General features: G+C 35.8%; 2 protein-coding genes across 4 annotated transcripts; one reads left to right on the forward strand and one right to left on the reverse strand.

The window, feature by feature from the left end:
- Nucleotides 1-513: 513 nt before the first annotated feature.
- Nucleotides 514-21346, forward strand: LOC123205585 (SAL1 phosphatase-like). Of its 3 annotated transcripts, none has more exons than XM_044622574.1 (8): nucleotides 514-691; nucleotides 1246-1321; nucleotides 1777-1850; nucleotides 1968-2173; nucleotides 10381-10582; nucleotides 10659-10757; nucleotides 10839-10992; nucleotides 21002-21346. In XM_044622574.1, the coding sequence occupies exons 1-8, from the start codon at nucleotides 524-526 to the stop codon at nucleotides 21163-21165; spliced, it is 1143 nt and encodes a 380-aa protein (XP_044478509.1). In that variant the 5' UTR covers nucleotides 514-523; the 3' UTR covers nucleotides 21166-21346. The 3 variants fall into 3 exon arrangements, with proteins under 3 accessions (XP_044478509.1, XP_044478508.1, XP_044478510.1); XM_044622573.1 differs by having other exon boundaries at nucleotides 515-691; nucleotides 10372-10582; XM_044622575.1 differs by lacking the exon at nucleotides 514-691 and having other exon boundaries at nucleotides 1304-1364; nucleotides 10372-10582.
- Nucleotides 21347-21776: 430 nt separating this feature from the next.
- LOC123205584 (2-oxoisovalerate dehydrogenase subunit alpha 2, mitochondrial-like) lies at nucleotides 21777-25420 on the reverse strand. The gene is made up of 9 exons (XM_044622572.1): nucleotides 25084-25420; nucleotides 23828-23965; nucleotides 23506-23688; nucleotides 23163-23320; nucleotides 22977-23076; nucleotides 22779-22890; nucleotides 22554-22693; nucleotides 22258-22443; nucleotides 21777-22057 (listed from the first exon to the last, which is right to left on the reverse strand). Exons 1-9 carry the CDS (start codon nucleotides 25315-25317, stop codon nucleotides 21890-21892), a joined length of 1419 nt encoding a protein of 472 aa, XP_044478507.1. The 5' UTR covers nucleotides 25318-25420; the 3' UTR covers nucleotides 21777-21889.
- Between the last annotated feature and the right edge of the window lie 263 nt (nucleotides 25421-25683).

Here is a 25683-nt window from a genome sequence, read left to right on the forward strand (position 1 = left end):
ATTTGAATCATTTTAAAATTAAATTAAATTTGAGCTATAAAATGTTCTCTTCAATTTGACTTATGCTTCAGATAGATGATTTAATTTGGTGCGAATTTAGTTTGTGATTTGATTCAAATTATATTAAATAATTATTAAATGATATTATTTTATTAATAAGTTAAGAATTCAAATTATGAATTTAAGTCACATATCTGAATTATAAATTTGACCCATAAATATGAGTTAAATTCAAATCGAACTTCTTTAATATTAACTCAATGAATTCGAATCAAATTTGAATTAAGTTATTTTTTATTTGAATCAAGGAATATTGAAACTTGACTCAATTCGTATCCATCTCTAATACAATACAAAGATTTGATGATTTTAAATTATTTAATATAATTTTTTTTAATATTATTATATATATTTTTAATATATAATTTAAGTATATAGATACCGTATTATTATGCGAGATTGAATATTATTTATATATTTAAATTCAATGTCAATTATGTCTAGCGTACTTTAATATTTTTTAATGCCCACTTCCTCGACGAGGCCACCATCTTTTCTCCTGTACCCGGAGTCCAAACCCAGCAAAACTGAAAAACATCTTCTTTCATTTGCACTTTCAGTGAAAATGTCTTATCATAAGGAACTTGTGGTTGCCAAAAAAGCCGCTTCTTTAGCTGCTCAACTTTGCCAGGCACTGAACTCTTGCTCTCTCAATCGTTTGTGTGCATTTGAGCTTTAGATAATGTAGTTTTTATTTCCAACTGTTTTTTAATTTGTTATTATTCTTGTTATTGGTTGCTCAATCGGGGACTGTGAAATTTGATTTTTGAGAATGACCCAGAATCTAGTTTTGGGGTTTGTGCATTACCCATGTTGTGATTTCTGTTAATTGTGTGTAGTTTTTGCTGGGTGATGTGGTGCTTTGTTTCGAGTGTTGGTGATTTTATTTAGTTGGGTTTAAAGAAATGATTTTATTTATTCAAGGGGTGCGTTTTTGCTTTTGACAATTGAAGTTTGTGGTTAATCGAAGATAAATTATGGTGTATGAAAATTGTAGGCAATAATTAATTTTTATTTATCTTATACTGTGATTCATGGTTAAGTGTTAGTCCTATATCTTTTGGTTTAGATTATTTTCAATCAAGTTTTCTATAGCAACATTGTTACAAAATGCTAAGATTTTCTTGTTATATTTGTTAATTCTTTGTCAATTTAGCTGATTTCAGATATTTTCTTTTTCTTCAGAGAGTGCAAAAAGTACTATTGCAATCTGATGTGCAATCAAAATCAGATAAAACTCCTGTAACAGTCGCAGATTATGGTCTACTTTCTAACTTTCTTGTTCTTTGATTATGGGCAGTCTGGTATTTTCTTTGTCTTCTAATAATTATTAACAATACTGTCTCTCTTTATTTAACAATCTGTGAATTACATTCTTTAGTATTTATTATTCTTATAGTGCTGTCAATGTATAGCATGAGACATTGTGATGACGTGTGTGATTTATGCATTTGTTTTATCTTCATCATTTATTTTGTATCACTACAGGTATGCTTGCTGTATCTGGATGTGGAGGATGTGAAATGTATTTATTACGTTTGGTGTTTGTTTAATTTTAAGCTTTCCTTCATCAAGTCAAATAGAGGTTTTGTTAAGTTATTATGCTATAAATGAATTTGGTGTGTTGCAATGTTGCCTGGAGGTTTGAAACAAAGGGAACTGGAACTGACTAATTCTGTATTGTTGTTGCATCAATGTGTTTTTTTGGATTCTTAGGCTCACAAGCATTGGTGAGTTTTGTACTGGGGATAGAACTTTCTTCTGAACCATTGTCATTAGTAGCTGAGGAGGTACAAAATTTGAACTTCTGTTGAAATTTTCGGAGACAGGCAGGCGGATGCTCTGTTTCCTTTTCTTATTTGAATGTGGGTTTTAACTGAAATTACAATATTGTTCAATCTCCTTAGGATTCTACAGATCTTTGTAATGATGGTGCCAGAGATATGCTAGAACGCATTACAAAACTTGTGAATGAAACTATAACTAGTGATGGATCATATGGTATTCCTACATTATCCACAGTAGATGTGCTCGAGGCTATTGATAGTGGCAAATCTGAAGGCGGTTCTGTTGGCCGGCATTGGGTTTTAGATCCTATAGATGGCACTAAAGGGTGAGCTTCATACTTTATTTCTTGTTCAATGATTGTGCTTTAATTATGTACAGTTCCTTGTTTCTTGCAATGTAGTCACATTTGTTGTTGTTATAGCAAGGAGTTATTTTTTCTAATTCAATGTGCATTTAGTTGAAAGTGATGCATTATATTTTCAGGATGGGTGTCATTGCATAGTGTACTCTACTTATCTATGCTATGTTTATACATTAGTGTTTCTCTTGTTGAGAAGCTTCCGTTCTTGGCTCTTTGTTGTATGGCATATGTGTGCCGTTGGTACAATTGAATAGGAAAACTAGCCTTTCTGTTGTTCATCGTGAGATCTATTAGTTGATGACTATAAATTACTGGGTCAAATGCTACAATGACTTATCTGGTAACACCTTTGCTGCTCTAACAAAGTCATAATTGTTTTTCCCATCTGTTAAAGCTCAAGCTAACCGCAGTTATTGTTTCTTCATGCAATCTATTTATGTTGTTGTGTCCCTCCCTCCCCTTTCTATTAAAAATTATATTGAAATATCCCTTTTTTCATAAGAGGACATTTTATGGTAGGAGAAGAGAAAAAATAGTGGAAGATATTTCTTTATTGAATTGGTGTGTATCAAGTGGTAGTGAATTTGTATTTTGGACTTTTTTAAAAAATAAATAGCACTACTGAAAATGTGCATTTGTGCATCCTTTTAGAATATATTTTTGTGATTTTAGGATTCAGTAGATTGGTTTTCATGTGCTGGTTCATCTTTTGTGTTTAAAATCATATGATAAGCTTATATTGAATTTATTCATTGAAGGGGTGTTGTACATCATTAGCCTTTCTTTCTTTCCATTCTTATCTTCTTACTTTAGGTCATAATCTATCAACTTTAACTTTTGGAATCAATGGTTTACAACCTAGTATTGTGATAGAATACTCAAGATCTCAAGCAAACTATAGGAAGGAAACACTAGATTTGTGAGAAAGAAAATTCATTTACTGAGAAGAATGAAATTATAGCCAATGATTAGGATATCCAGGTGCTCCGCCTGTTTATCAATGCCTGCAGAGCTACTCTACTTACAAGAATCTTAATTGCAAGCTAAATGCTATTCTTTTATTCCTAACTTGTTTAAATAGATACCTACCCCTTATTATTCAATGTTAAGTTACTAGTTTGAAAATCGCTTCTGCCTTGTCTAACTTTCCTACTGTATCTTCTCTTCTTTTCACTATCTTTGTAATACGTTGCTACAATCAGAGGCCTAAAATATTGTAATAAGGTTGTCAAAAAGTTAGCGTTTGAATCTCTTCATTTTGTTGGTTAAATTTTAACACAAAATAAGTTGAGTCTTCTTGTGTACATGAGGAGCATTGCATAATACTTAATTTCTCATAGGAAATGATAGGTTGCTGATGCGTAGCTAGGTGTTACGCCAATTGGAAAACTTCCCTCAGACCTTTTTGTAGTTCACTGTTCCCTCCTATGAATTGAGAATATTATTTTCTTATTATTTCAGAGTACTGAACAGTACAATATATACAGTTTACAGAGAAGATATAACAGAAAATGAATCAATCAAATCCTTAACTAAATCAAATCAAATCCTTATAAATCAAATTAAATCAAATCAAATCCTAAATATTATCTCCTAATATGCTTTGATATCCTTCCTAATATAACAGAATCAAATCAACAATATAACCTTTCTAATATAACACAAATCAACACTCCCCCTCAAGCTGGAGCATATAAATCATATGCACCAAGCTTGTTACAAATGAAATTAATTCGAGGCCCTCGAAGAGATTTAGTAAGTATATTCGCTAACTGATCGTTTGAACTAACATGACTTGAAGAGATACAACCAAACAGAATCTTTTCTCTCACAAAATGACAATCGATTTCTATATGTTTGTTCTTTCATGAAACACAGGATTTAAGGAAATATGAAGAGCAGCTTGATTATCACAAAATAATGACATTTGTGATATTTCTGTAAACTTTAATTTTTGGATTAACTGCTTCAACCAGATAAGCTCACAAGTGACTAAGGCCATAGCATGATATTCTGCTTCTGCGCTAGATCTAGCGACAACATTTTGCTTTTTGCTTTTCCATGATACTAGATTTCCTCCAACTAATACACAATATCCAGAAGTAGATCGTCTGTCAGATGGAGAACCTGCCCAATCAGCATCTGAGTACCCAACGATCTGAGTATGTCCTTTATTCTCTTATAACAATCCTTTTCCAGGTGTCCTCTTAATATACCTTAAGATACGAATAACTGCATCCCAATGACTATCACATGGAGACTGAAGGAATTGACTTACCACACTAACAGCAAAAGAAATATCTGGTCGTGTGATGGTGAGATAATTAAGTTTTCCAACGAGTCTTCGATATCTCCCGGGATCTGTAAGTGGCTCCCCCTGTTCGGGTAAGAGCTTAGTATTAGGATCCATAGGAGAGTCTATAGGTTTGCAATCTAACATCCCAGTTTTCTACAGAATATCCAATGCATACTTCTTTTGAGAGATGATAATTCCAGATTTAGACTGGGCGACTTCTATACCAAGAAAGTATCTGAGTGGGCCCAAATCTTTGGTTTGAAAATTACTAAACAAATGCTTCTTTAATTGTTCAATACCCTCCTGATCACTTCCTGTAATAACAATATCATCAACATAGACCACTAAATAGATACATTTGTAGTGTGAAATATGTCTATAAAATACTGAATGATCAGATTCACTTCGTCGCATACCAAATTTTGAATAACAGTACTAAACCGACCAAACCAAGCACGAGGAGATTGTTTTAAACCATATAGAGACCGACGAAGTTTACAAACCAATCCAGACTCCCCCTGAGCAACAAAACCAGGAGGTTGCTCCATATAAATTTCTTCTTGTAGTTCACCATGAAGAAGGGCATTCTTGATATCTAACTGATGCAAAGGCCAATGGCGAATGGCAGCCATAGAAAAAAATAGGCGAACAGAAGACATTTTAGCAATCGGAGAGAAAGTCTCATCATAGTCAAGACCATATGTCTGAGTGTATCCCTTAGCAACCAACCGCGCTTTCAACCTGTCAATCTGACCATCAAGATCAACTTTAATAGTATAGATCCACCGACATCCAACCGTTGAGTGACCAGGAGGCAAAGGAACTAGTTCCCAAGTATTATTAGCATGTAGAGCAGACATCTCATCCACCATTGCTTGTCGCCATCTGAGATCAGATAATGCCTCATGAACAGTAGCAGGGGTAGATATAGATGATAAAGTGGACACAAAGGCGTAGTATGGGGAAGATAAACGATGATAACTTAGAAAGTTATAGATGGGATGAGGATTACGAGTTGAGCGCATACCTTTGCGAATAGCGATAGGAAATTGATCATCAGGAGGTAAGACCGCAGAGACAAAAGATTCTGGAGCAAGAAGCGAGTGCACTGGGTCTTGAGAGACTGTCTCACCTGAAGGAGAAGCAAGGCCATCACCTGTAGAATGACTAATGTGTGTAAGATCTGCACTAGTCGGAGATTGGTTAGTTGAAGAGTGTGAATTTATTAGAGGAACAATATAGGACACAGGAAGAACTTCTGTAATAGGAGACTTGTCTAGTTGAGAAGAAGACGAAAAATAAAGAGAAGACTCAAAAAATGTAACATTTGCAGAAAGGTAGTAGCGACGTGTAGTGGGAGAATAACATCGATAACCTTTTTAAAGACTCGAGTATCCAAGAAAAACACATTTAATATAACGAGCAAACAATTTATCTCGACCAGGAGATAAGTCATGAACAAAACATGTACACCCAAAGACACGAGGTTGAAGAGAAAACAATGACTGATCAGGATATAAAATAGAGTGAGGTACCTGATCCTGCAAGACTGAAGAAGGCATTTTATTAATCAAGAAACAAGCAGTAATAACAGCATCAGCCCAAAAACGAAAAGGTGCATGACTATGTATGAGTAAAGTACGGGTAGTTTCAATAAGATACCTATTTTTACGTTTGACAATCCCATTTTGCTGAGGAGTATGAGCACAAGAGGATTGATGTAGAATGCCCTTAGATGCCAGAAATTTAGTAAAGGGAGCAGAAAAATATTCACTGGCATTATCACTGCGAAGTGTACGAATAGTAGTAGAGAATTATGTTTCAACTTCAGCACAAAAGGATTGAAAAATAGAAAATAATTCAGATCTATTCTTCATTAAAAATAACCAAGTGCAACGTGAATAATCATCAATAAATGTAACAAAATATTGAAAACCTAAAGTAGACACGACTCTACTAGGACCCCATACATCAGAATGGACTAATTCAAAAGGTGATGTAGCCTGATTATTCACACTTCTTGGAAAGGATGTACGAGTATGTTTTCCAAGTTGACAAGACTCACAATTAAAGGATGATAAATGCGACAAACCAGGGACCATCTGTTATAGTTTTGACAAACTAGGGTGACCCAAACGATTGTGAAGAAGTGTTGGAGACTCAGTGATGGCACATGATACAGAATCAGGTGGATTTAGTCGGTAGAGGCCCTGTGACTCACATCCTGTGCCAATCATCCGACCCGTACTGCGGTCCTGTATAAGAACAGAGTTATTAGTAAATGTAATTGTACAATTTAGGGAACGAGTAAGTTTGCTAACAGAAATAAGGTTAAATGGACAGTCAGGGAGGTAAAAGACAGACTCCAAAGGCAAGAGTGGAAGAGGATGAGCACAATCTACCGCTTTGGCAGTAACGATAGATCCATTAGCTAATGTTATAGTAGGTAAGGAAGTACTCTTAGTAAAGTGAGAGAGTAGATGGGGGTTACCAGAGATGTGATCAGAGGCACCAGAATCAAGGATCCATGACTCGGAAGAAGAAGATTGAGTGAGGCATACAGCTGAATTACCCGAATGAGCAATCGAAGCAATAAAAGATAAAGGTTGTTTTGCGCTCTGATATCGAAGATAATCTTCAAGATCAGCACCTGTGAGTGTCAAAGATGGTGGAGACTGCACTCTAATAGGATAATCATAAGTTTGAACAGTATTCGCAGTTTGAAGAGGACGACCATAGAGTTTATGACACTTGTCTCTGGTGTGACCCCATTTGTGACAATAATTGCACTTTGGTCGAGTTTCACGGCCACTACGCTCACCTAGTTTGGAGCTTTTAATGGACATGGTGAATCATGAATCCGAAAATAGAAGAAGCTTTCTGGAACCAAGAAAAGTGAAGATCCGGAGAAATTGAGGCCTACAAACTGATCAGAAGACTGTTGAATTGAGAAACAAAGCCTTCGGAATGCGTGAAATATTTTGTGACATCATCGACGGCGCATGGAGCAACCAGTGGAGATGGGTCTTCAACAGAACTGACCACCGGCGTCTACTGAGTCGATTGGCGATGGCGGTGTAGTTCCACGTGAGCCGAAACAGTAGATCGAAGCTTATGTTTCAAGCGAAAAAACGGTTGGCGCGTGCAGAAGATTCCGGCGTCGGATGACTGCAAACTCACCACAGATGGACTCGTCGGCATCGTCTGAGTTCAATGGAAGAGGCGGTGTCGGTGCACTGTTGCCGGAACAGGAGATCGGCGTCAGAAGATACCAAGAGATTGAGCGGCGCGTGTAGGCGCGTGGAACGACGAATGATGATGTTGTTTTGATTGATGTGTCAGCGAGAGAATCCTGATCACACTGGTATATGTACGATCACCGGAAAAATAACGGAAGCACAGTGATCGGAGAAGCAGTGGAGAAAAGACTTGGATTTGCCGGAAACTAAGTTGAGAACGCCGGAAAAATTTAAATGCTAGGCTCTGATACCATATGAATTGAGAATATTATTTTCGTATTATTTTAGAGTACTGAACAGTACAACATATACAGTTTACAGAGAAGATATAACAGGAAATGAATCAATCAAATCCTTAACTAAATCAAATCAAATCCCTATAAATCAAATCAAATCAAATCCTAAATATTATCTCCTAATATGCTTTGATATCCTTCCTAATATAACAGAATTAAATCAACAATATAACCTTTCTAATTTAACACAAATCAACACCTCCAAGGCAGGATTTTTCCGCGGAACTCAAACACCACACAGTTGCTCCAGCGAAACAACCACAACAAGCAATCAAATCCCAATAATAAATTGTATATAGAGATGGAAATATTTCCTGTAAATGTATTTCTTGTATTAAATATCCTGTAGTTCAACACAAACTCTTTGAATATATATACATATATCTCATGAACTATTCATCATATACATGTCTTAAATGATGTGTTCTTCAACTTAAAATCATTAGAATACAAAAATAATTAACCAAGCCCAGCCAAACAAGCATGGCCGAGAGGTACACTACCATAATCAAGCATGAAACTATGATTTTTAAGCAAATCAACAACATGCATGTGTACCCATATTAGCTACACATGCTCTAATGCATAAATAACACAAATTTAGCCCAAAATCAAACATACAAGGAGCCTAAAATGGCTCTAATACCATTTGTAATATATATGATGAAGATTAAGATGGAAGATGACATGCATGCGACATTTAGGCAAGAATCAATACGATGGAAGAAAGCATGAGAAAGGTCAGTGTTTATACCTACTCCTAGTTTGCTTATTTGATGAAGGTGATGGAGAGAAGCTTCTCAAGTGTTAAGCCTTCAAAGAATTGCACCAAACCAAGCCAAAGTGGCTCTTGGCTGAGAGGTAGAGAAAGATTTTGGAGAGATATAGCTTTTTAGTGAAAATGAGTTCAAGTGTTTGTAAATGAGCAAACTTCAAGCTTCTATATTGGTGACTTTAATTAGCAATTTGTTAATTGTTGCATGACCCCTTGCAAATTCCCATTTTAATCAATAGTCATTCGTGTATATCATATATATACGTTAGCCACTTTAATTTTATTTAATAAATATCTTTGCTCTTAAATTGTTACTTTTACACCCATGTTATACTTTATATGATGTTACTTTTATTATTTTTCAGAAGTTGCTAGCCAATCCTAAGTAATTAACTCTTACTCTTAGAAACGCTTGATTTATTGATGTGACCTTTAGTTTCACCATGGTGTAGCCATGAGCTGTTGATCCGGAAAATATGTCCAAAAACTCAACAACTATGGTAAACATTTAGCAATGTGTTATAGTCTCTAAACCACGATGAAGAAATACTCTATCGAACCTATTTTTCCGATCATATGGTCTGTATAGGTAAGATTTTTCTATTGTCAAATCTTGATCAAGTTTGGGTTCGGGTTCGGGTTCATGGTTCGTCAAAATCCTAATCTCAATATTCTATGATTTGTAAATCAATATATTCGAAACGTGTCATCACAAACATCCTTCATAAAGATTTTATTTCCAATATTTATTGATATTTGTTCATGAACTCAGAACTAGATTATTCCCTAGTCAGCGGATTCTTTGAATCCAATAATTCCAAGTCAACAGATCCTTTCTTTATCACCATTCATCTCCACATATGATCAACTTGGTTTTATCGTACGGAACATGACTAGCTCTGTATTTATGCACCATATAAACCACATCATCCATATTGGATTTGACCATGGTATCTTAGGTCAAATGATTATTCCGTACACTAGTATAATCATGCGATAAGTCATTGACTACGTTGCAATGACCATGTGACTTATCGTAATTGGTCACATTCAAAAAATAGTTTATTAATTGTTAATCCATATTAATGCGCTAGTGACATGACTATTATCGTCACCCATACTAATATTATGTTATAATATTCAACGAAGACATTGAGTATGTCTGCTATGTGACATTATTGTTCAACTAATATCACATTTGTAAGGAACAGTTCGATAATCTAGTTTTGCTTAGTATGTGAATTATCTGGGTAGTTCACATATATATTTTATATTTAAACAAATAAAGAAAATAATTTATGTATATGAACAGAATAACACTTTATTTTATTAATAAATTATAATTACATATATAAAAGATGAAATGCTTTGAAATCGACAACCCGAATGATTCCTATGACACACACTAACAGTTACTATTTTTTAAATTGGCAAAGCTAGAAGATTTGTTTTCCTTAGTTTTTAAAGAGATGTGTGAATTTATTTATTTGGGTTCTTTTTTCTCTTTTTGGCCAACCATGATTGAATGGCTTTATACTTGTCAAACTGAACCTTAGTTTTCTTAGAGGAGATCAATATGCTATAGCATTAGCATTACTTGATGAAGGCAAAGTAGTGTTGGGTGTCCTGGCTTGTCCAAATCTTCCATTAGCATCCATTTGTTGTGATCATCAGAAATCTTCAAATAATGAAGTTGGTTGCCTTTTCTACGCGGAAGTTGGAGCAGGAACTTATATGCAGCCATTGAATGGTTCGTCACCTGTGAAGGTTGGTTCTTATATTACCACTGTTGAAAGTATTATTAAGCTAAATAAATGTCACTTAACTTTTTTATGTCCTTCAGGTACAAGTTACTACAATTGAAAATTCCGAAGAAGCATCATTCTTTGAGTCATATGAAAAAGCACATTCCCAACATGACTTGTCTAGCTCCATTGCCAAAGTATGCTTTCATTGTGTCAATTTCCATATTGCGGCTTTTTATATGATTGTTTTTACTTAAAAAGATTGCCTTCATGAACAGAAACTTGGTGTGAAAGCACCACCGGTTAGAATTGATAGCCAAGTAAAATATGGTGCTTTGTCTAGAGGAGATGGAGCCATATATATGCGTTTTCCCCGCAAAGGGTATTGTGAGAAAATCTGGGATCATGCTGCTGGGTTCATTGTTGTGACTGGTACAAAATTTTCTTTCCTACATCTATTCCTTTCTCTTAACTAAGGACATAATTTATGGATGACAATTGTTAGTTGGTTGGTTTGTTGGGTTAATCTAACTCACCTTAGCCCTAACAAAGGAGGAAAAAATATGTTATGTGTTTACCAAATGGTTCCAATTAGGGCTGGCAAAATGGGTTGCTTGTCAAATTTATGTCCAGTTAAATGAGAGTTTATGAAATCTGATGCTACTTATTTACTTATTCATCTTAAATGTCTCACCACGGTTATGACATGATTATGAAATGGATGTATACAAATATGAGTCATGTAGCTTTTTCTTTAGTGGGTAGTTAACTCACTATCATCAATGGTCTTTTGTTTCAATGAATATGGTTGAAGTGAGTTAGCTGATGATAATAATAAGGGTAATAAAGACATTTAAGTTATAATGTTTCTTATGATTGCGATGTGTATTCTAGTTTCAAATGAAGCCACATATTTACTACAAAAAACAAATATTCTGCACATCTTCTGATTTAAGATGTGCCCTTAGGTCACATTTAACAACTTGAGTAGATATTGTCACTTTGGTCTAGCTTTTAAGCATTTACTTTCGAGCTTTATGAAATTGTCCTTCACCAAAAAACATGTTTGATTTTCTTTTTGACTTTACGAAATGTCCTTCACACAAAACATGCTTGCTTAGTTTCAAAGACTCTAAGCTCCATTTGATAGCGATATGAGATGTGACAAAGTCCATTCGATAGCGATGTGAGATGTGACAAAGTCCATTCGATAGCGATGTGAGATGTGACAAAGTCCTTTCCTTATGTAGGTTGGTTGTGTCTTTGTGAGGTTTTCACAGCAACTTGGGTACCATAGGTCATGAGCCTATTGTGATACCAATCATAATAGTTTGGATGTCTTCCCAGACGACGTTTTTGGATGTCGGAGGGGTTGGGGTAGAGGTGAGGTAGGCCGTCGGAGGAAGTGGAACCGTTGGGACAGAGAGACAGCCGACGATGGCGCCGGAGAAGGTGATCGAATTTTGAAACTAAACCCTAGGGGAGAAATGTGATTTTTTTCAAATTTGGTTTAGGGAAGAAAAGTTAGTTTGTTAAATTTAGGGGGGAAAATGAAATCATATTTAAATTTATTTTTAATATTAAATATAAAATAACGATTTTGCCCTTAAAATTAATAGATTTAAACGGCCATGGGTATGTAGATGAGATTTTCAAAATTAACGGGGGGAACTTTGGGAAATCAGTGTACCTTGGGTGGGAAATAGTCCTTTGGCCTATAAAAAAACATTTGGGTTGTCATTCTCTTCTTTCCATAATTTTCGTTTCGGTTGACTATAAACACTTTCATTTCACTTCTCGCCTAACAATCTCAAAACTCTACCATCGCTGATGATAGCATCCTATCTCTTTCCCTCCAGTCATCCTTGCTTTGGTGATTTCTTATTCTATTGAATTCTAAAGGTACACCTCTCCACTTCATTTCTTTCTCCAAAACATTATTCAAAGATCGATTTGCTGGTAGGATTGTTGAATGTTACAAACAAGTGGTTCATTCAATTACATTATCACAACTTGGCTTTTTCTTTGCTCTAAACACCCAATCCTTTGTCAATAAGGTTTTCAACCTTATCTTGAAGTTTATAAACCTTAACCCTATGCTCATTTTCCTTTGAAACGAGGTTTGTTTTTGGCCTGCTCTATTGTTCTGGCAATGACTTGTATTTTTTCTTTTTATTGGTTTGTGATCCTAGTGGATGTACTTCTTGTGCCCCTAACATTTTCTTCTCTATTGATCAACTTTTTAATTTGTACCATTTACACCTTGCTTTTAAGATAGAAATGAAAGCCAAGCCACGTATCTATCAGGGAGTACTCCATGTGGCTGATTAGATGCCACTTGTGATTCATGCGACATCGTTGCTTGGAAACATTTGGCTGAAATCATAGATAACAGTTAATAGTTGATTAATCATGGATCTTTCCACACTAAATTTGTTTATCAAACTCTTCCATCTTTGTAGAATAATTAATGTACTAGTGCTACCATTAGTATTGTTCATATAAAAATGCTTGTTCTTTTTTTAAGAGGTATCTAACAAATTGGTGTCAAAGCAATAAGATCTAAGCAAGGAAAGGAGGGAAAGTAGAGTTGATGTGGAGTAGATTTTGGAGATAGTAAAGGAGGTGGAAGCTAAGGAATCCAGGTTGGATAATCTAGCCAATGGATTTAAGGCAACAAAAAAATGTCTAAAGGAATGGAAGAAGTTGCTTTTACAACCACCATCACTATTGTCTGAGGAGGTAGTCGTAAAAAGGGAAGAGATTGAGACCAAACCAAAGGTGTTTTCGGAAGTTGACGTGATCGAGTTTGAAGATCTCATGAGGAGGTGATTGAATCTATTCCGATGAGGATGTGATCAAGTTCAAAGATACAATGAGGGAAAATCTATTCTGATGTGGAGGTGATTGAATTTGATCCATAAATTTGTCAAGGTGACATTGGAATATGAGAGATGATGAGATCAAGATTAAAGATGAATATGGAGTTCTTGGTGTGTTCTTGATAGTTGAGGATGTTGGATTTGGTGAGAGAAAAGTTGTGAGGTTGGGATTTGAGGCATCTATGATTGAGCTTAAGGGGAACGATATCAAGGCAACATTTTTGTTGATGGCAGACAACATAGGGTTGACTGTTTTGACCATTGGCGACAATTGGAATAATGACAAAATGGGTAAGAATTTTTCAAATGGGGTAAGAAGTAATATAAAGATGAAAAAAATATGGGTCAAGTTATCAAAATGGGTGTGTAAAAAAAGATTTTCCAATTTTCCCACTTTGAGGACAAGTTAGTTTTTAAGGGGTGGTAATGTTAGGATTAGATTATAATAGTAATTATTAATTAAGAATATATTTCATTAGGATAATATGTTTGATTAGGATAATATATTTGATTAAAACAATATTTGAATTTGAAGGTTAGGATATTCGAAGAATAAATGGGGGTAGTTGGATTGAGGAGGGGAGAAATATATAGTCTTTGGTTCACTTCTTATTACTTATGTAAGAGTGTTTGTTCTTTTTTTAAAGAGGAACCAAACATAATACTTTACTAATGAAGGTGGTAATGGGATGATCACCTTGTATAATCACAACTCCCAGACCCTTCCTAGATGCTTCAGTCTGTATGAGGAAATCCTTAGGCAGCCAACACTAACACAAGGGGAGTAATTAGAGACTCCTTGAGCTGCTTGAATGCCTTTTGAGTTGGTTCACTTAATTGGAAGGAGTTCATCTTCAACATTTAGTTAGGGGCTAGACTATTTGCCCATACCTTCTTATGAACCTCCTAAAGTATATGGATGAGCCAATTACTTGTTTGAGATCAGAGCCGTTGAGTACCTAGCCATTGGTTCTAATTCTTATTTGGAACTAAAAAGGTTCTGAGTATCCATATAGTGGAATCAACAAGTTCTGGGCCTAGGACCAGTTCTTCTCTATAGGGAATCAAAATTAATCCAAATATTCAAATAGGGTGTTAGGTTGGGTACTTGACTTAACTTTTATTTTTTCTAAAGCTTAAAGTCGATCTTTATTTTATCCCCCCAAATGACATTCATTCTCTCATTTCCCCCAAATTTTTACTTTTCCCCCAAATTAATCGACCTTCATTGGAAATCTTTTGGAAAATTTGGTTATTCCCCAATTCTTCATCAAAGCTCACAAGTATGTATGCTATATATTAGGTTTTCGTTCGAATTTTGGTTTTGTTATTCCTTGGTTCTTCATCAAATCTTCTAGCAAGTGTTTACGATACTTGAAGACAATAATAAATGTGTGTGGAATGTTTATTTGTTGTAAATTGTTTTTGCTTTTTAGATTCCTTAAATTTGGGTTAGTAGATTTTAAGTCTAAATGGCAAACACTTTTATTTGGCACATTGATTGATGGTTTGAACTTCACTTGGTGAGATATGCATTCGTGTTTTAAGAAATGGAAATTTCATTTTAATTTATTCTCTTCATTGTTTTTCTCCTCAAACTATTGTAGTAAATGACATAGTTTCTAGATAAAGAACAGAAATTTCACTTTGTGTATATATATTCCCAGTTTTTTTGTTCTTTTATGAAAGTATTGTGACTTCTGATTTGAGCATCATCAACATTATATCACGTCAAAAAAAGGGGTTAGTAAACTGGTAGAGTATTAGAACTTCTAGGGAGAAGTCCTGAATTCGAGCTTTTGTCACACTTCTGAAACTCTCTAATTAAGTATATATCAAAAAAAAAAAAAACATTATATCATGTCATTGGGTGGATGTATAATCAATTTGGTTTATTTATGTTTACGCAAAAATCGATATCAGTTGCTACATGGTATCCAACCAATGATTTTGGGTTTCATAATTCTTAGTAAATGGTCATATGTTGCTATCATCATGTCACTGTTTGGTTTCTAATAGCATCTGAATATGATTTTAACCTTTTAAGCAAATTGTTCCTTCCTGAAGCTTCAAGTAAATTAGGTTTTGAGTGCGAACCAACTTTAATTGGTTCCGATTCCTAATTATAGAAACTGGTCGATTCCAATTCCTTAATTTTTCAAAGGGTATTCAAATCTACTCACCCCTGTTGTAGTATTCAAAGAGGCCTAGGAAATCTTTTAAGCTGCTTGGTTGTCTTAGGAATGGGCCATTCCTTAACTGCTTGAACCTTCGGAGGATTTGTTCTCACTCCCTCCAAGGTGATGACGTACTCAAGATACTCAGTTTGATTGCAGCCAAAAACACACTTCTCTTAGTAAACAGCTTATTTGCTCTCTAGGTTTCCTACACAATTTTGAAGTGGTGTAGGTGCTCCTCACCAAAATGTCATAAAAGGAAACAAACACAAACTTCTTTAAATAGAATTTGAAGGTATTGTTCGTGAGGTTTTGGAAGATGAATGGAGCATTGGTAAGGCCAAAAGGCATTACCATGAACTCATAATACCCTTAATGAGTTTTGGAGGTTGTTTTCTCTATGGATGTGTGGTTCATTCTAATTTGCAAGTAACCTGACCTGAGATCTATCTTGGAAAAGTTCATTGCCCTCCCAAGTTCACAGTAGCTCTTCTATAAGAGGTATTGGGTACCTGTCCTTGATGATTAGCTGATTGGGTGCCTTATAGTCTTAACCAACACCACAAGGCTAAAGGATGAGCTAACACTAGTCCTAATAACCCCAACATCTAACATCTTCTTAACCATCCTCTCTGTCACATCCTTTTGCAAACTTCATATCTATAAGGCCTTACACTCATTGGTTGAGCTCCTTCTGTAAGAACTATTTGATGATATTGAAGTCTTTACGGTGGACAACCGGTAGGTGCTTGTAAGATATCCTTGAATTGCTCTAGTAGAGTTTTTGGTTCTGCCCGCTGACTTGTTTCAGACCATCCGTGGCTTGCAATTAATACAATTGAGTATTTCACTGTTCACCTTCTTGCCACAACAATTGTATTGAAGCTAAATGTTGGTGCTTGCATAACAGTTTATGAAGTTTCTCTTCTTCAATCACATTTGCCTCTTTACTCTTCTGTACTTGTAGCACATATTGCTGATCTTGAATAGTAAATACCATCCTCAAATTTTCGAAGTTCTACAAGATATCCCTCAGGGTTGCTAACCACTGAGCTCCAAGTATTAAATCATAGCAGTCCAGGGTAGAGTGTAACGTCAACACAAAAGTCTTGCCCTTGCATTCTCTGTTCAAAATTTTTACACAAGAACCTGCATTGTAGGTCTTGACTGTTAGCTACTGCAACGTTTACCCCCTCAACTGGTTTCAAATAGCCCTCCAGCTTGTGAGCAGTTTGTTCACTTAAGAATTTGTGAGTGCTTTCCAAGTCCACCAATACACACAGCCTTCTCTTTCCATGCATCCCATTCAACCTCATGTTCCTAAAGCCCACTGACCCTTGCAAAGCATGAATAGACAACTACATAAAGTTATACTCATCTAACTCTTCTAATTTTTTTGCTATCTCTTTTTCTTCTTCTTCCTCAATGTTCAACTGCAGATGCAACACAAATGCTTGCTTCTTTTTGCATTTGTTTTTGCATTTGTGACCAGGGGAATACTTCTCATTACACCAAAAACAAAGCCCCTTGACCCTCTTTTCATCAAATGTCTTATTGGTCACCACCCTATTATGTTTTTGGAATGAAGAATGAGGTAATCTAGGCAAGTTGGGTTTAGGGAACAACCCAAGCTGAGTGTTTAGTTTAGTATTTGATGTATTGATGTTAGTGGCTACAGTAGGACCATAGCTCTTCTAGGGATTGTGTAAGTTAAGAGTTTTTGTTGGGCGGCTACAGTTATCTCTGCAACTTGGCTAGGAAATAAGCTTCCACAAGCGTTTTTGGTGTAAACATCCTTAAAGACATTTGCAATGCATCTACTAATTTAGAGAGGAAAAAGCTAAGTGTCAGATGCTCACGAATGCTTTCCCTAGGATGCATTTCATTTAAAACATCTAAATATTGTTGGAGATTACAAGAGAGAATTTAGGAAGAAGTTTCAAGAATTTTCTAGAACATGCAACTTGCATTTTCATTCCATTATATCACACTTTTTATACCATAAGCCAACTCACCAAGCCAGCATATCATTACAATCTCTCTGTCAACTCGCATCATTCTATTTACACAGTTTCACTCGCATAATACTATTCATATAGCTATTAAAATTTTAAATATTAACTACACTTTATAAATTATAAGCGACATCACATTGCACTAATTTATTTGAACAAAAATGCAGTGTGTTTTTCCCTATTCTCTTCCATTCTCTTCTACATTGCCTGCTCTGATACCATGAAAGAATATAATTTTCTGTTATTTTTCATGTTCAATAGAATTACAATTATATAGGATATTAGGATAGCTAATTTAGGAAGACTATTAACTACTCCTATCTAAGTTTAGGAAGGATATTATAGTATTTCTATTCTATATGAGTATCTATGATTCACTATCTATACAATATCTCAACAATATCTTAACAATATCTCAACATATCTCAACACTCTCCCTCAAGTTGAAGCATATAAATCATATGCACCAAGCTTGTTACAAATAGAGACCCTGTGACTCACGTCCTGTACCAATCGTTCGTCTCGTACTGCGGTCCAGAGATGTGGTCAGAAGCATCAGAATTGAGAACACACGGTCCATAAGAAGAGGACTGAGTAAAGCATATGGCTGAGTGACCTGGATGTGCACTAGAAGCAATGTTGGATGAGGACTGTTTCGATGTCTGATACTTGAGATATTCTTCGTAATCAGCAACTGTGAGAGTCAATGATGGTTGAGACTGATTATTAGAAGAGTGTGGAACATCCATCTGAGTAGAAACGCTGAAAAGCTCTCGAAGATGACGCCGGTAGAAGACTCACAGTCTGAAGAGAAGAGAAAGATCTGCAGAAACTGATTTCCGACGATAACAGAAGCGAACGGTGACAGAACGGCGCGTGGATGGTCGGAGGAGGATCACCGGAGCTTTCTGTAACTGACAGTGCCAACGGTGAGGCAGCACGCTCTCCGGAGAAGCAGATCGGAGATCACAGTCGGAGCACGAACAACGGCCAGCGCGTGCAAGCTATTCCGACGTCGGATGGCCGCGGAGTTTCCACGGATGGAATCGCCGGTATCGTCTGAGTCCGATTGAGAGGGTGGTGTCATTTCACGTTCGCCGGAACAGGAGATCGGCAACGGAGATGCCGAGGAGACAAGCGGCGCGTGTTGGCGCGTGCAACGGCGAACGACAACGGGACTTCGACGGGATTGACGGCGAGACTATTCCGATCCCTTCAGTGTGAGCACAATCACCGGAAAATGATGAAATCACGATGATCGGAGAAACAGCCGGAAAGGGTTGCTTTGACGGATGTGTCGGCGAGAGAATCTTGATCACACTGGTATAGGCACGATCACCGGAAAAATGACGAAAGCACAATGATCGGAGAAACAGTGGAGAAAGGGGGTTTGATTCGCCGGAACAGAAATTTTAAAAGCTAGGCTCTGATACCATGAAAGAATATAATTTTCTGTTATTTTTCATGTTCAATAGAATTACAATTATATAGGATATTAGGATAGCTAATTTAGAAAGACTATTAACTACTCCTATCTAAGTTTAGGAAGGATATTATAGTATTCCTATTCTATATGAGTATCTATGATTCACTATCTATACAATATCTCAACAATATCTTAACAATATCTCAACATATCTCAACACTTCCATTCTCTTCTACATTGCCTGCACTTCAGTTCATGTCAGAATGATTCAATGTGATACCATTTATTATTTTTTCAAACAAAAATTACCTATATCCATATATAAAGTAAGATCCTTAATCTTCTTGTTGTTAAAGTAAAGATTGAGAACTTTTTGTAGGAGGTGTGTGCAAAGGAATTATTATCCTTTATTTTTCTTGATGAGAAATGGCTCATATATATAGGTGAGGGTGGGGCTTCCTTATGTGATGCAATAAATTGACCTATCCCATTACAAGTCTTGACCAAAAAAGTATATGTATAGTCAATGTATCATTTATTTTAAGGAGTCCAAGCCCTCACCCCATTTATCATCTTGGAAAAATAAGGGTAGGGGTACTTATTCCTTTGTACACACTCCTCAAGAAGCTCTCAAATCTCAACTCTGCAACTAATGCTGCACCTAAAACAATACAAGGATTCCAATTTGAATCCAGGTGTGAGTTTATATTGTTTTAGACAAATGTTAAGGACAAAATGTGTTGATCCTAGTTTAATTTTGTTTGGAATTCTAACAAATTGTATATGCATGTACATAGATTCATACTTTTTTTTTCCCCGATTTATTGGTTTTGTTATGAGAAGTATAGGGATGGGTCTACTTCCCTACTTTGTGCTAGTATTTTTCATTTTTGTTTTTGCTGATCTGAATACATCTTGGTATGACAATATATGGACTAACCAATATTGTGTTGCTGAGTAAGTTCACAAGTTGATAATCTCTCAATTCAAACACAACATAATGAATAGACAACTGGAGTTTGTCAAAATGTACAGGAGTATGTCAAATTCCATTGGTCAGTGTGTTAAAAACTGCCACCCCTAGTTCTAACTCTTTTCAATCATTGTTTTGTGCACCTTTTTAATTCTATACATACTTTCCCATCAGACAAATGAATTGGATAAGAACTCTGCTAGGCAATGTTGTCTTTTGCACGAGCCGCTGTATTCAAACCAACCAAGCCTTTTTTAAGTTTCAAATCACCACATCTTCACTGATGAATGTGATTGACAATTATAAAATACTTTGTTAAATGGCTACTCATTTTCCCTCTTCCAAAAACGTTTTGTCTTGTGACCAAATATGTTTGTTCATGTAGTCGAAACCCTGCTGAAGTCCTTCTCTTTTCCTTCAAATGTCCGCTGACCCCACATTCAATTTAGAATTCGAAGGTTATTACATTTACTAAATACAGCTACTTTCTCTCTCTTCTCTATACATTTTATGAATCAGCTTTCAAAATACTATTATGTCTTTTTCTGTTGTAGCCCTACCTTCAGCTTAGAACTTGGACGTTTACATGTCAATACAACAAGTACACCTTACGGAGGTTTACTGTTAATATGTTTCTAGTGAAGATATAGCACTTATCTTTTGCATTGCATATAAGCTGATTGCAAGTTATAAAACAAGTATATAAGATTGGTTATTGCAACTGATCACTCGTATGTACATTTTCATATTATGAATTATCTGTAAATGACAAGGGTAAATGAGCTTGCTGAATTTGTATCCTAACAAATTTGACAAAACTTGCATGTTTTATATTTCTATGCTGCTGTTTTATATCCCCTGTATATGTAAAAAATGTAATCAGCCATATTAGTTGCAATAGCTATGGAAATTGCATCGCCACTATCTATTTGTATCATAAAACTGGTTTGTTGATGAACTTTTTGCAGAAGCGGGGGGTGTTGTCTCAGATGTTGCAGGGAACCCATTGGATTTTTCAAAAGGAAAACATCTAGATCTTTACATAGGTATCATTGCTACAAATCAGAAGTTGATGCCAAAACTTTTGAAGGCAGTGAAAGAGTCCCTGGAGGAGCAATCTTCAGCCTTGTAATCTTATGTAGAAACCTGATTGATTTCCGTGTCCCTACTCAAAATTGCTTTTACCTCTCTGTAAGTGAAAATAAGTCCTTGTATGAATTGTATTTTTTACAACTCAACTTTGATAAAGGCTTATGGCGATCAATAAATTTGTTAAGGATTTCAAAGGTCAAGGCCTGGTCCTTTTCCATGGATTTTGCATTATGAAGCCAACGACTAGTTTCATTTCAACTTGTATGTAATTTCATCTGCTTGAGCGCACCATTGAAAATTTATCTTTGAAAAGAATGATAAATACTAAAAACTGACACAGATGACTCTGTTTTAGGAGTCACTGCAATAGACAACCCACCGACTTTCAAACTGATATTTATAATTAACTACTCTGCCTAAAGGAGACTAATCACTATCAGTATGTATGGAGCTTGGATGACAACAGATTTTTCACTAAATCTTCTCTCTAAATCTGTATGACAGTCGGCCCAACAAGTTCAGTTGCTCGTTGAAATAGAGCTGAGAAAATTGGCCTCACTGTGATTTTATCATCTATCAATGGAATGTGAACCCATGTACATTAGATGGAGCACAGCACATGTAAACTTTGGAGAGCCTTTAAGCATTGTGTTGGCTTTTATCTAATGCACTAGTTTTATTAAAACCAAGGAGATCAATAATTTGAGCTTTGAATTCCGACACATTTGCCACATATAAAATTATGTATGCATCATCGGATTTACCTAAACAGGAACATCTGGTGGATAGTCTTCTGGGTGTCGTTTGATGATCTCTCTGAGCCAATCCTCTTGTTCACAAAGGTTAGAAGGAGGAACGTTATATACATCTGAGAACAGTTCTGTAATAGGAGGTTTATCATCTCTTTCCGCTGCTTGAATTGCATGTAACAGCTGTTAAACAAATGTAATAAGAAAAATTTTCAAACCATTACTCTACAGAAACATCTACCAGAATTCTAATGGGTTATCAAAACCAGTACCGCCATTTAATGTACTGATTATTGTGTTGTGTCTGGCTTCTTTGTCGCACCTAAACATTAGAAGTTCTAGTATTGAAATTTCAAAACTACTTCTAAACACGCTAATTATACCTGCTTCCTCACATTGCTTCTAAGCTCCAACTCATTCTCATCACTCCACCAACCATTGCTTTGTATCCAATTTCGAAATCTAGTTACTGGGTCTTGTGCAGTTCTCCACCATTCGATCTCATCAAGTGGGCGATACTTGGTGGAGTCATCTGAAGTGGAATGGTGCCCAGCTCGATATGTTAAGGCCTGCCAGTACAAGGGATTGAATAAAAAATCAAGACACCAGTGACCTGGATTTCAATATCATGCCTCTTGTAAGGCTTGAAAAGTTTACAATGTACAGACATGTATGTTACCTCAATGAGGATTGGTCTGTGTTCATGAATTGCCATTTCACGTGCAGCACGAACTGTGCTATACAGTGCAAGAGCATCATTACCATCTACACGTATGCTTCGCACTCCATACGCCCGGCCTCTTACAACAGCACCATCACCTGTCATTACCAAATAACAGTTAAATAACAAATTAAGAAACTTCATGTAATTAAAATTGTTGTGAGAATGCAAGAAGAGGCATACTTCGAAATTGGTCAGAAATCGGGGTGCTGATAGCCCATCCATTGTTACGACAGATAAAAATGACTGGAGCCTCCAGAACAGCAGCAAAATTTAAAGCAGCATGGAAGTCTCCCTAATTTATGTTGGTTTGTCAGAGAATAAACAACTGAAAGCTACATTAATTGAAACGTCTAAATGGATATCACTAATTGTATTTACCTCACTCGTACCACCATCACCGAAGTAAGTGACTACACATGCATCTTTTCTATCCATCTTCAAAGAATATGCAGCACCAACAGCATGGGGAATTTGTGTTCTGGAAGAACATAAAAACTATTACTGGCTATGATTTTCAAGTCTGAGAGTAACAAACTAGTTCTATTGATAAAGTTAAAATCTTACGCGATAGTTGATGATACAGTGAAGTAATTGTGCTTGTTAGATCCGTAATGGATAGGCATCTGCCTTCCTTTTCCGTAATCATCTTTATTTCCAAAACATTGGTTTGCAAATTCTTGCAAAGAGAAACCACGCCATAACAGAACTCCAGGCTCCCTGTACTGCAAGCAGATGCAAAAGTTATATAGCACAACAATCTCATTCTGCAATTAATTATGCATAGTTTGGTCTGGATTTTATATAGATGCTTAAATATGCGTTTTTGTGCATATTTATGACATGTGCATCAACATGTAGCCATGGCTGTGCAATTGCAAGCATATTAGTAGTTGTATGTGCTTAATACCTGAGGGAAGACAAAGTCGTCAAAAGATAATGCTGCTGCTGATGCAACATTGATGGCCTCTTCTCCAATTGTTGTGAGATAGAATGAAATTCTTCCTTGCCTTTGTGCTTCATAGAAGATAGTGTCCATTGTTTGAAGAGTGACCATATAACTGTACATTTTCAAGGCAACTTCCTCACTGACCTGATTGAATTAGCAGAAAGCATATAAGAGTCTTGTCTGAATCAAATTCATAATCAGGGAAAAAGAAAAAGAAGCTGCTGCACCACCCTTGTTTTGTGTTCTGTGAATAGAGAAGGATTGTAGGAAGAAGAAGACATACCTGTACATAGCTGCTCTCTGTAAAAGGCTGACCATTATCATCGAGCACCCGGTAACAGGGTACTCGCTCCTCAAAGCGTTCAGATATGAACCTCATTTCAGGAATGAATGCAACTTTTCCTCCTGGAAAATCAAGACCCTAGCAAAGAAAGCAAAAATCAGTAAGTTTTAATCAATATTCAGCGACACACGCAGAACAATTGCAATTCATGCCTTGTCTACACATTCTAAAGTTCATCTTGGAAGCAACACCAAACAATGATAGTTTCTATAAGCCTGTCAAATGCCTATAACTAATCAATGCAACATAAAGCTGAACCTTAAACCATCAGCGCAACATATATCGGCATTCAAAGGATCTTGCATTGATCAACACAGAGAAATTAACATAGCTCTCTTTACAATGATAACCTAAGAAAGAATGGATGATAAACTCTCTTTATGAATCACTTCCACAATGATAGCCTCAGATCATTCATTATGTAGCCATAAAGTAAAGAGAAGGCTACATTCTAAAGAACAAACCTAAATATCAAAAAAATTTGATAATGACTCATCAACTCAGGAGGTTGCTACTAAAACAATAAACTGAAAAGTGCAACATTATCTGGTCTTTTTGACATCTGATGCATCATTGACGAAGTGAGAGGCACCTAGCAACGTTCAAAACAGATGAATGATATTAATTCAAGTATCAGTAACCTCTTAATCCTTTCCCAACAATACCATGTGATCGCAATAACTGCAACAGATTGTATAGCCATGGTATCAATCACCCTACACTACAAGAAATATGGGTTCTTCTGACACAAGAGATGCAAAAACTTTCCAGTAAATTTCAAAACTTTGTCAATTTGTTCCCCAAATTACACTATAAATTTGCCCCTCTCATGATCATCAATCACACTTTAAAAAAATCAACTGCAGGATCCTCCATTGTTGATGATAAAAAACTCCATTTTAGCATCACAACATTCACGTTGCCCTCCCTACTTTACATACATTATATAACCACTCATCATGCTAATTTTTTTTGCAAAAGTTATGCCTATATGTAATTTAAACACAAATTTTCGCAATTCATTAACTAACATGCATCACAATTTGTGAATCTCATGCTAAATGAAGATCAAAGTACCTGAAGGAATCATATAATTCATAAATAGTAAGTAAAATCTTCCACAATTTAAGGACAGCAACTCTGAAAAAAACAACAGTATGAAGGTTCCAAATCAATGACTAAAGAGAAAAAAGTACCTGATTTTGATCAAGTTTCAAGGATTTTTGAGGTCCGGTGGACTCAAACCGGCGAGGACAAAGAAGGCTTTGCGGAGAAGAAAGAAATTGTTGTGTATCTGAAAATGGTGATGGAGAGTAGTTGTAGTTGCGATGATGTACAGAAGAAGAAGAAGAAAGAGAAAAAGAAGCCAACTTTGATGATTTGAATCGGTTAAGGATGTTTCTGGAAAGCTTAAGCGTGATGAGAGCCATGAAAACAGATGAGTAATGGAAATGGAAATGGCAGTGGAAGTGAAACTGACGAAGACGAGATGGATAAGCTTTTGTTTGTTTGTTTGTTTGTTTGTTGGTTTAGATTCCACGGTAATGGTACTTGACATTTACACACTCAACTAAGAGGAAAATAAATATTAACAATAATTATTAATTTGTGTATTAATTGGAAAATATTCTTAATACAGATGAGTACCTATGGTAATACACATAACATTACTGATTCAAAAATAGAACAAACTTAGGGATTTAATATTAAATAAAAGTAAAATATAATAAAATCAAGGCCAAATGACTATTTCCACCCAAGATTTGGTGTAAACTCATTTCTTACTCATTAAGTAT

The sequence above is a fragment of the Mangifera indica genome, unplaced genomic scaffold (genome assembly GCF_011075055.1).
Source record: "Mangifera indica cultivar Alphonso unplaced genomic scaffold, CATAS_Mindica_2.1 Un_0009, whole genome shotgun sequence".
Lineage (NCBI taxonomy): Eukaryota > Viridiplantae > Streptophyta > Magnoliopsida > Sapindales > Anacardiaceae > Mangifera > Mangifera indica.

Coding starts and splice junctions, on each gene's coding strand:
- LOC123205584 (XM_044622572.1), bottom strand. CDS start 25,317: ATGGCTCTCATCACGCTTAAGCTTTCCAGAAACATCCTTAACCGATTC. Junction 23,966..25,083: donor TGAAACTTGATCAAAATCAG/GTACTTTTTTCT, acceptor TTTCTTTGCTAG/GGTCTTGATTTTCCAGGAGG. Junction 22,444..22,553: donor ACAGACCAATCCTCATTGAG/GTAACATACATG, acceptor TTGTACTGGCAG/GCCTTAACATATCGAGCTGG.
- LOC123205585 (XM_044622573.1), top strand. CDS start 524: ATGCCCACTTCCTCGACGAGGCCACCATCTTTTCTCCTGTACCCGGAG. Junction 692..1,245: donor TAGCTGCTCAACTTTGCCAG/GCACTGAACTCT, acceptor CTTTTTCTTCAG/AGAGTGCAAAAAGTACTATT. Junction 10,583..10,658: donor ATGGTTCGTCACCTGTGAAG/GTTGGTTCTTAT, acceptor TATGTCCTTCAG/GTACAAGTTACTACAATTGA.